The 9,955-nt window shown below is 68.1% G+C and overlaps 2 protein-coding genes across 2 annotated transcripts; one reads left to right on the top strand and one right to left on the bottom strand.

Moving 5' to 3' along the window:
- Window positions 1-345: 345 nt before the first annotated feature.
- On the top strand, window positions 346-3,672 carry RBM8A (RNA binding motif protein 8A). The gene is made up of 6 exons (XM_076360008.1): window positions 346-429; window positions 956-1,015; window positions 1,279-1,356; window positions 1,689-1,825; window positions 2,097-2,233; window positions 3,580-3,672. Exons 1-6 carry the CDS (start codon window positions 363-365, stop codon window positions 3,623-3,625), a joined length of 525 nt encoding a protein of 174 aa, XP_076216123.1. The 5' UTR covers window positions 346-362; the 3' UTR covers window positions 3,626-3,672.
- Window positions 3,673-4,723: 1,051 nt separating this feature from the next.
- On the bottom strand, window positions 4,724-6,299 carry LOC143170998 (gonadotropin-releasing hormone II receptor-like). The gene is made up of 3 exons (XM_076359714.1): window positions 5,811-6,299; window positions 5,470-5,674; window positions 4,724-5,249 (listed from the first exon to the last, which is right to left on the bottom strand). The coding sequence occupies exons 1-3, from the start codon at window positions 6,297-6,299 to the stop codon at window positions 4,753-4,755; spliced, it is 1,191 nt and encodes a 396-aa protein (XP_076215829.1). The 3' UTR covers window positions 4,724-4,752.
- Window positions 6,300-9,955: the final 3,656 nt, after the last annotated feature.

The raw sequence follows: 9,955 nt of genomic DNA, 5'->3' as shown, positions 1-9,955 counted from the left end.
GTACCCCGGGAGCAGCCAGGCCGGTGTCACCCCCCCCCCCCCCTCCGCCCCGCCACCCCCGGGGGGTGACAGGGGTCCCCGGTACGGCCCCAGTTTGGGGGGGAGAGCCCAACCTTCCCAGCATGGCGGTGCGGACGGGACGAGAGGCGTCGACCTCCCCAAGATGGCGACGCGGGCCCTTCCGCCACATACCCTCCCCAAGATGGCGGTGCGGGCGGGACGAGAGGCGTCGACCTCCCCAAGATGGCGGCGCGGGCCCTTCCGCCACGCACCCTCCCCAAGATGGCGGCGCGCGGCGCGGCGGTGCTGCCGGCGCGTTTCCCGGCGTGCAGCGCGGCGGCGGCGGCGGCGAGAGCGGCAAGATGGCGGACGTGCTGGATCTGCATGAGGCGGGAGGCGAGGACTTCGCCATGGACGAGGATGGCGACGGTGAGGGCGGTGCTGGGGCTGTCCCCTAACGGCCCGGCCCCACCGACCGGCCTGGTCCGGTTCCGGCCTCGGGCCGGCCCGGGGGTCCCGCCTCGGGCCCGCTTCTGGCCCAGCTCCCAGCCGCGTCCCTCTCACACCGGGACCTGTCACCCCTGGCCCTGTGCCGTTCCCCCCTCGCGGTTCCCGGTTCGGGGCCGGTTCAGCCCGGACCCCCGGTCCCGTATCGGTTACCTCCGGTTCGGGCCCGTCCCCCTCCCCTCGGACCGCTGGTCCCTGACGGGTCCCGTTCCCCCTCCCTTGGGGGTGTCCCCCCACCACCACTCCCGCTCCGGTTCTCCCCCTCTCCCTACAAGCCTCAGTACCAAGCCCGGACCGGGGGGACACCCTACCCGGCCCGGGGCGGGGGGACCTGCCGGGCCCCGGGGGGGGGGACCCTGCCCGGCCCGGGGCGGGGGGACCTGCCGGGCCCCGGGGCCGTGGTCTGGGTCCCCTCCCCGGTTCCGACCCGCTCCCCTCTCGCCCGCAGAGAGCATCCACAAGCTGAAGGAGAAAGCGAAGAAGCGGAAGGGCCGAGGCTTCGGCTCAGGTGAGGATCGCCCGACGCGCTCTGCCCTCCTGCGCCCGCCGGGGTCCGGGGCGTCCCCCCACCCCTCCGGGCCTCGATCTCCCGGTTTGGGTTAAACGCTTCCCCTGGAGTCGCTCGGAGGGCGGTCTGGTGTGAAACCCCGGCTGCCTTTGTGCTTTTGGGGAGGTTTAGATGGGTTTGTGGTTGTCTGGGCCCCGTCGTCCTCCTGAGTGATGGCACCGGTGGCCCATTTCTCTTTTTTCCCCCCTCTCCGCTGTGCCCAGAGGAGGGCTCGCGGGCCCGCGTGCGCGAGGACTACGACAGCGTGGAGCAGGACGGCGATGAGCCGGGCCCGCAGAGGTGTGAGTATCACTGGAGGCGCCTTCCCAGCCCTCGCCGCCGGTGCTTTACTGGAGGGAGGGGAGATGGTGGGGGAATTGCGGGGTCTTTGGCTCCGTATCGGTGCTCAGACCTTGCTGGGACAGAGCCTGTCCCTGCCTTGCCGGGATTTATCCCGGGCTAAGCCAAGAACGTTGGGCTCCGGGGCTCCGTCTCCCCTTCCCACCCGCGTACGGCGCGCTCTGTGCTTCGCCGCAGCTTTTGGGGAGGGGGGGAACCCCTTCCCTGAGACCCCACAGCCGACGTGGGAGCACGCCCTGCGCTCGGCGTGACTCTTATCCCTTTCACACCGCAGCGGTGGAGGGCTGGATTCTCTTCGTCACGGGGGTTCACGAGGAGGCGACGGAAGAAGACATCCACGACAAGTTCGCGGAGTACGGCGAGATAAAAAACATCCACCTGAACCTCGACAGACGGACGGGCTACCTGAAGGTAGGAGGGGGTGCTCAGCGCGGCTGCGCTTGCCCCTCGAGCCCCTCGGCCGCTTCGCCGCCTTCCCTTTTGGCTTACGGGGCGTTTGAACTCGCCCACGTGGCGGCGGCTGGACGCCACGCAGGCTCGTGCTTCCCCTTCCCCGGCTCTGCCGCGGAGGCGGGGATCGAACAGGGCTTGGGGAGGGATTATTCCCGTGTCCGCTCCCTCACCGGGCTCCCCCTCTGCCAGGATCCGCCGCGGCTCACGCTCCCTCCCTCCCGCTCCTTAGGGATATACTCTGGTCGAGTACGAAACCTATAAAGAGGCGCAGGCGGCCATGGAGGGGCTGAACGGCCAGGAGCTGATGGGGCAGCCCATCAGCGTGGATTGGTGCTTCGTGAGAGGGCCCCCGAAAGGAAAGAGAAGGTAAGGGGCCGAACCGCAGGCGCCGCCGGGTCACGAGCAAGACCTCGGCCTGCCGGGGACCGGCTCGTCCGCCTGGCCGAGAAAACTCCGGAACCTGTGCTGGTGCTGAGGTGAATCGCAGGAGGGTTTGGGTTGGGAGGGACCTTTGAAGACCATCTAGTCCAGCTCTCCTGCCGCGGGCAGGGACATCTTCAACTAGATCAGGTCGCTCACAGCCCCGTCCAACCCGACCTTGAACGTCTCCGGGGATGGGGCATCCACCCCCTCTCCGGGCAACCCGTGCCGGCGTCTCACCACCCTCAGCGTGAAGAATTTCTTCCTTATGTCCGATTTAAACCTACCCTCTTCCAGTTTAAAACCGGTGTCCCTTGCCCGGTCGCTACAGGCCCCCTCCATCTTTCTTATAAGCCCCCTTTTATATTAAAAGGCCGCCGTGAGCTCTCCCCGGAGCCTTCTCCAGGCTGAACAACCCCGACCCTCCCGGCCCCTCCTGGCAGCAGAGCTGTTCCAGCCCCCCGAGCATTTTGGTGACCCTCCTCTGGACCCGCTCCAACAGGTCGGCGTCTTTCCTGGGCTGAGGACCCCGGAGCTGGACGCAGTGCCCTGAGGGGAGTCGGGGGGGGTCTCACCGGAGCGGAGCGGAGGGGCGGAATCCCCTCCCTCGCCCTGCTGGCCACGCGGCCCAGGGGATGCGTTGGCTTTCCGGGCTGCCAGCGCACGTTGCCGGCTCGCGGCCAGCTCTTCACCCACCAGCGTCCCCCAGTCCTCCTCGGCGGGGCTGCCCCCCCCCCCGACCCATCCATCCCCCAGTCTGCGCTGGTACTGGGAATTGCCCCCGCCCCGGCACGGGACCTTGCACTTGGCCTTGTTGAACCTCATGAGCTTCATGTGGGGGCCGTTCCTCCAGCCCGTCCGGGTCCCTCTGGATGCCGGCCCTTCCCTCCGGCGCATCAACTGCCCCCGCTCGGCTTGGTGTCACCTGAGACCTCGCTGAGGGTGCGCTCGATCCCGCTGTCCGTGCCATCGATGAAGATGTCATCGATGACGTCTGACCCGGGACGGACCCTTGAGGGGACACGGCTCGTCGCTGGTGTCCGCTTGGACACTGAGCCGTTGACCGGAGCTCCTTGGACGCGTCCGTCCAGCCAACTCCTTCTCCGTCCGCCGCACCCCTAGCTCGCCAGCGCAGGGGTGGACCATGTAGAAACCCAGGTAGATGACATCAGTTGCCCACTGATGACATCGCCCCATCGCAGAAGGCCGCTAGATTAGAGAGGGTGAAATCACCGCGGGGGCTCGAAATAACCAATAAATAACCCCCCGACGTGCTCTGCCCTCTCTTCCAGGGGCGGGCGCCGACGGAGCAGGAGTCCGGACAGGAGACGCCGATGATGGAGCCTCGTTTCTACCCGTGCGTTCCGAGTCCAAACCGGGGGAACTGGGAGGGGAAGCGGGGCGGGGAGGGGGGGGTTTGTACGTTGGGGACGGGGCGTTTGAGGAACAGCTGGAGGAGCAAAACAGTTCATCGCTTGGGCGGATTTGCTGCTTCCAAGATTTTTCTCGTTCTTCAAACGAGAAAACTTGAGTGAAGAAGCAACGCCTGAGGTTTCCGGGGGTCGTTTTCACTCGCGTTTGTGGTGAACGCAGCCCCGGAGCCCGGTTACGTCTCGAACCGCGACATTTTTAAGCGATTTATTACGCCTGCCAGCGACCTGGCGCTTTGGCCGCTCTTCTTCTGGAGAGAAGGTGTTTTCTAGACCCCAGGCAAATGTTCCTTAATTCTCCCGAGGGGGTTTATTCTGTTGACTTTACGTTTGAAAGTGAACTCGGCCTTTTAAATAACTCTGATTTTGACTAAAATCGTCCTCTTGCTATTTGTCCTTAATTAAACATTCTGAGAAGCTGTAACCGAGCCCCGGTCCCTTTCTAACTTCAGATTTGCCTAAAATCGGTCGATGTCGCTGTCACGGCTGTTGATCTCGGGGGCTGGCAGTAAAACAACTTGTTAGTTGAAAAAGCCTTTTTTTTTTTTTTTTTTTTCCCTTAAAATAGTGTTTGGAAGAGACGGCTTCACTTAGCCGTGCGCTGTTCTCCACCAGATCGGCGGGCTTTCTCCGTGGCGGTGGTGAATTCTCCCCGTGCCCCCGGCGCGGGTGAAGGGGCACATTTTAAATGGGGTATTTTTTCTTCCCCCCCGCCCCAAGGAGCGCCGGCGGCACCCTGTAAAGGAATTTCTGCCCCAGGTTTCGCTCTCTGCCTGACGCGGGGCGCCTTGCTTCTGGCTTACGGCTCCTTGCACGTTGCCGGTGCCCGTTAGACCCTGCCCGGCGCGGAAATGCGCTGGTGATGCCACGGCGCCGGCTCCGGTTAAACCATCCCCTGGCCCAAAGACGGGCTCCTGCTGAGAAAATAATCTTGAGTTTATTGTTGAGCGGCTTTGTGGTGGCACGGAGCCCTTGTGTCTCCCCCCGACAACCCACTTTTGGGGGGTTCCCCTTGCTCTGCCGCGGGTCTCCCCGTCACATGAAGCTCTCCACCGTCCTCTTCCGGCACAGCTCGCACCTCCCTCCCGGCGGAGCTGCCCCCGCCGTCACCTCCAGCTCGTGCTTTCCCGATCCCCCCGGACTGTCGCCTGCTCTCCCGGCCGGCACGGCCGTGGCGGAGACGCGGAAGGAACCGGTGAGGGCGGAGGCGACCTCCTGCTCGTGCCGGCGGCGGCTGCAGCGGCGAGCCCCCCACGTCTCCCTGCGGAAATGCGCCGTGAAGAGCCCGTAGATGAGCGGATCCAGGCACGTGTTGAAGAGGCCGAAGAGGAAGAGGATGTGGCTGAGAGACGGCGGCACCTTCTCCCGGGTCAGCATCTCGGGGGAGAACCAGTACCAGAGGCCCAGGAGGTAGTAGGGCGTCCAGCAGACGATGAAGGTCAGGACGATGACGATGGACATCTTGAGCGTGCGCATCCTGGCCCGGGGGATGTTGTTGCAGGAGCGACGGAGCTGGATCTCCTGGGAGGAGGCTGCGGGGTGGAAACGGAGCGAGAGGTCGGAAGGAGAGGAGGAGGAGCGCCGTGCCCGGGGGTTAATTAAGAGCGCTGGGTTAACGAGCTGGGGAGCGGGGACCCGAGCGGGGCGCTGGACCCCAGCAGGAGCGTCGGGAGGTGAAAAAGGAAGAGAAGAACCGAGCGGTGATGGGAGGAAAGGGTGGAGGAGCGGCGCGGCCCCGGCCCGTGCTCTCACCCCCGGCGTCCTTCATCCTGCCCGAGATGGCGGCGAGGATGCGGCCGTAGCAGAGCACCATGACGAGCAGGGGCAGGAGGAAGAGGCAGGCGAAGGTGAACATGTTGTAGAGCGTCTCCTGCCAGTGCGCCCCGAAGCTGCCCACCGTCGCGCACTGCACGAAGCGGCGGGGCCGCGACCGGCTCACCGTGCGGAAGACGAACGCCTGCAAGGGGCCGCGGGACCGTCGGCGGCCTTCCTCGCCCCCACCCCACCCCGCCGTCACCGTCATCGTCCCACCCCAGGCGGTGGCGTCCCCTCCGAGGTCTCCCCGCCCCACCCCGGGGCTGGGGTTCGCCCACCTGCGGCAGGGCCAGCACGGCGCTGAGCGCCCACGCCGCGCACAGCATCGCCTTGTTCCTCCTCTCGGCGCAGCCCACCGCCAAGGGGTTGACGATGGCGGCGTGACGGTCCAACGCGATGACGACGGTGACGAAGGCCGAGGCGTACATGGCGGCCAGCTTGAGGAACATGAGCGCCCGGCACGCCGCGTCCCCCCCGTACCACTGCACGGTGACGTTCCAGGCGGCGTCCAACGGCATCACCACCACCGTCACCAGCAGATCGGCCGCCGCCAGGTTGGCCATCAGGATGCGGACGCGAGGCGGGCGCCGCTGCCGACGCCACGCCCGGGCGGCCGACCAGAGCACGGCGCCGTTGCAGCAAGCCGAGGAGAGGAAGAGGAGGCACGTCAGGGCCACCCGCACCTTGGCCGCGGTGGAGAAGGTGGGCAGCAGGACGGGCTCCTCGCCGGCGCGGCTCCGGTTCCCCGCCGTCCCGGTGACATTCATGCCGACGGTGGCCGCTGCGGGGCTGGGAGCCCGGGGACCCGCTCGGGCTCGTCCCCGCGGCAGGACGTGGTGACGCTGAGCATCTTTCGGGTTTGCCCCGATTCTCCCGGCAGGGTCCTGCTCCTCTGCCCCGAGTTTGGTCGGGTCTCAGCCTGGGGGGGACCCAGGGCGATGGCGCCGGCCCGGGTCCCCTCTCGTTTCCGAGGCCGGGGCGCGGTGCATAAAGGAGCCCGGCCCCAGGCTGGGGACAGTGGCCTCGTCCGTGTGCGTCGTGTCCCCCCCCTTCCCCGAGGACCCCCCGGCTCTGGGAGCACCTGGGGGGTGCAGCTCACCCCCAGGACCCAGCAGGACGAGGCTGGTCACCCGTGTCCCCCGGCATCACCCCCCCTCTCGGTGTCCCCTGGCCAGCCTGGGCTGTCCTTCCTCCTCCTCCTCCTCCTCCTCTCCCGGGGAATAACCCTGCGGGGGTTAGAAAATCCCTTTTGTCACCGAGGCCGCGGGGAAGGGGACGGCGGGGGGGTCCTCGCGTCCGTGGCGGTGCCACGTCCTTGTGCCCGGCCCCCTGGGCCCCCCCTGGCTGTCCCCTCCTCGGGGTGTTCTTAGCTGGGCTGAGCTCTCGGCGGCGGAGGGTGAGGAAGAGCTTTGGGGGGGGGGGGGGGGGGGCCTGGCTGTCCCATGGGTGCTGCCCCCCGTCCCCAGCCGTGCCCTGTGACAGCGTCCTCCGTCCCAGGGCCGCCGTCCCCAGCGGTGTCCCCTAGCAGCAGCAGCAGCAGTGCCCCACGGCAGCGTCCCCAGCCCTGGCAGCGTCCCCCAACAGTGTCCCCAGCCCCGGTGGCGTCCCCAAGCAGCAGCAGTGCCCCATGGCAGTGTCCTGAGCCCCAGCAGTGTCCCCCAACAGTGTCCCCAGCCCTGGCAGTGTCCCCCAACAGTGTCCTCCAGCCCCAGCGGTGTCCCATAGCAGTGTCCCCAGCCCTGGCAGTGTCCCGAAGCAGCAGCAGTGCCCCACGGCAGTGTCCCCAGTCCCAGCAGTGCCCCACGGCAGCGTCCCCAGCCCTGGCAGTGTCCCCAGCCCCACCAGTGCCCCCAGCCCCACCAGTGCCCCACAGTAGTGTCCCCAGCCCTGGCAGTGTCCCCAGCCCCAGCAGTGCCCTGTGGCGGCGTCCCAGCCTCGGCACTGCCCCATGCCACTGTCCCCAGCCCCACCAGTGCCCCACGGCAGTGTCCCCCAGCCCCAGCGGTGTCCCCAGTCAGTAGTAGTGCCCCACAGCAGTGTCCTGAGCCCCAGCAGCGTCCCCCAACAGTGTCCCCCAGCCCCAGCAGTGCCCCACACAGTGTCCCCAGCCCTGGCAGTGTCCCCCAGCCCCAGCAGTGTCCCATGGCAGTGTCCCCAGCCCCAGCAGTGCCCCACGCAGTGTCCCCAGCCCTGGCAGTGTCCCCCAGCCCCAGCAGTGTCCCCCAGCCCCAGCAGTGTCCCACGGCAGTGTCCCCAGCCCCAGCAGTGCCCCACACAGTGTCCCCAGCCCCAGTAGTGTCCCCAGCCCCAGCAGTGCCCCACGGCAGTGTCCCCAGCCCCAGCAGTGTCCCATAGCAGTGTCCCACAGCCCCAGCAGTGCCCCACGGCAGTGTCTCCAGCCCCAGCAGTGTCCCATAGCAGTGTCCCCAGCCCTGGCAGTGTCCCCATCCCCAGCAGTGCCCCACAGCAGTGTCCCCCAGCCCCGGCAGTGTCCCCAAGCAGCAGCAGTGCCCCACGGCAGTGTCCCCAGCCCCAGCAGGGTCCCCATCCCCAGCAGTGCCCCACGGCAGTGTCCCCAGCCCCAGCAGTGCCCCACGGCAGTGTCCCCTGCCCTGGCAGTGTCCCCAGCCCCAGTAGTGCCACAACAGTGTCCCCAGCCCCAGCAGTGTCCCCAAGCAGCAGCAGTGCCCCACGGCAGTGTCCCCATCCCCAGCAGTGCCCCACGGCAGTGTCCCCAGCCCCAGCAGTGCCCCACGGCAGTGTCCCCAGCCCTGGCAGTGTCCCCAGCCCCAGTAGTGCCACAACAGTGTCCCCAGCCCCAGCAGTGTCCCCAAGCAGCAGCAGTGCCCCACGGCAGTGTCCCCAGCCCCAGCAGTGCCCCATGGCAGTGTCCCCAGCCCTGGCAGTGTCCCCAGCCCCAGCAGTGCCCCACGGCGGTGTCCCCAGCCCCAGCGGTGTCCCCCAGCCCCAGCAGCCCCTCCGGTGCGGTACCGCTCTGCAGTGCTGCCCAGCCGCGCTTGCCGCAGCCGGTGCCGCCAGCGCCCGGCACAGCCCAACCTCCCGCTGCGGCACAGGGCCGGCCTCGGCCTCGCCGGCAGGCCACGGGCTCCCCGCACCCCCCGGCACAGCGCTGCGGGGGCTGCGGTGCCCCCCACCCCGTGGGGGTCCCTGCCAGCACCCTCACCTCTCCCCTGGAGACGGGGCCCCCCACCGGCACCGGCACCAGGGCTGAGCCTGTGCCCACCCGCTGGGACCCCCCCCGCTGTGTCCCCATGGGGGGACAGCGTGGTGCCCTGTGGCGGCCGGGCCGCCCCCTCCCATGGCCACACTGCGGCTCGGGACCCCCCCCACTCTGCCAGCAGGACTCATCAGGGTCCCCTCGCCCAGATGTGCTGGCACCCAGATGTGCCAATCCTCATGCACCCTGGCACCCAGATGTGCCAGTCCTTGTTGCACCCTGGTGCCCAGATGTGCTGGCGTCCAGATGTGCCAATCCTTGTGCACCTTGGCACCCAGATGTGCTGGCACACAGATGTGCTGGCGTCCAGATGTGCCAATCCTCATGCACCCCGGCGCCCAGATGTGCCAGCACCCAGATGTGCCTATTCTCATGCACCCTGGCACCCAGCTGTGCTGGCACCCAGCTGTGCCAGTCCTCGTGCACCCAGCTGTGCCCAGCTGTGCTGGCCCCTGCCCTGCCCGTGCCTAGGGCGAGCAGCCCCCCCCCAGGCCCCCCGACACTCGGAGACGGGCTGAGCCGTGCTGGGGCCTTTATTCACCCGGACGCCGACAGAGTGTGCCCCCCCCCCCCCCCGCCTCCTCCCACCCTGGCACCCCCTCGCTGGGACCCCGCGCCCCAAAACGGGGGGAGAACCCCCCTGGGGAGGGACCGTCGGGGGACACGGGGGTCCGGCGGCTGTTATTGCTCACAGCACCCAGCCCCCGGCAGCGCCTGGCACCGGCGGGGACATGGGCACCCCCAAACGTGGGGCAGGTCGGGCAGTTGGCGGCTGCTGCCAAAGTCCGTAGGGAAAAGCTCTGCTGGGAGGATGAGGAGGGAGCAGGAGGAAGATGCAGGGGAGACGGAGCGGGGGGGGACGACACGCTGGCTCCTGAAAGGATTTGGGGTCGTGCAAAGTTTCTGCCGACAGCAGCAATGGAAGCATTATCATGTGCCCACAGTCATCAGTAGGGTTCAGAGTGAACGTTGCCACCGCCTGCACGAGGAGGCCCCACTCTGGCACGAGAGCAGCCGGGCAGGGACAGAGCAGCCACCCGGGGTGGTCCCTTCACCGGGGAGGGGGGGGGGGATGTCCTCAAGGACGCCGGGAGCGGGACCCAGGCATCCGGGCGCCGCTCCGGGTTTGGGGAGGACACGGCTGGGGGCGGGGGGGGGGGGGGGGGGGGGGCGTGGAGGGTGTCC

Source organism: Aptenodytes patagonicus, chromosome 26, assembly GCF_965638725.1.
Source record: "Aptenodytes patagonicus chromosome 26, bAptPat1.pri.cur, whole genome shotgun sequence".
NCBI classification, from domain to species: domain Eukaryota; kingdom Metazoa; phylum Chordata; class Aves; order Sphenisciformes; family Spheniscidae; genus Aptenodytes; species Aptenodytes patagonicus.
This window is presented reverse-complemented; position numbering and strand designations above follow the sequence as displayed.

Bases quoted from the DNA above. Each gene is read 5' to 3' on its own strand.
- RBM8A (XM_076360008.1), top strand. From the start codon at position 363: ATGGCGGACGTGCTGGATCTGCATGAGGCGGGAGGCGAGGACTTCGCC. The intron at 430-955 runs GTGAGGGCGGTG...TCTCGCCCGCAG, and splicing joins CATGGACGAGGATGGCGACG to AGAGCATCCACAAGCTGAAG. The intron at 1,016-1,278 runs GTGAGGATCGCC...CGCTGTGCCCAG, and splicing joins GGGCCGAGGCTTCGGCTCAG to AGGAGGGCTCGCGGGCCCGC.
- LOC143170998 (XM_076359714.1), bottom strand. From the start codon at position 6,299: ATGAATGTCACCGGGACGGCGGGGAACCGGAGCCGCGCCGGCGAGGAG. The intron at 5,675-5,810 runs GTGGGCGAACCC...GGCCCCTTGCAG, and splicing joins CCGTGCTGGCCCTGCCGCAG to GCGTTCGTCTTCCGCACGGT. The intron at 5,250-5,469 runs GTGAGAGCACGG...TCCACCCCGCAG, and splicing joins CAGGATGAAGGACGCCGGGG to CCTCCTCCCAGGAGATCCAG.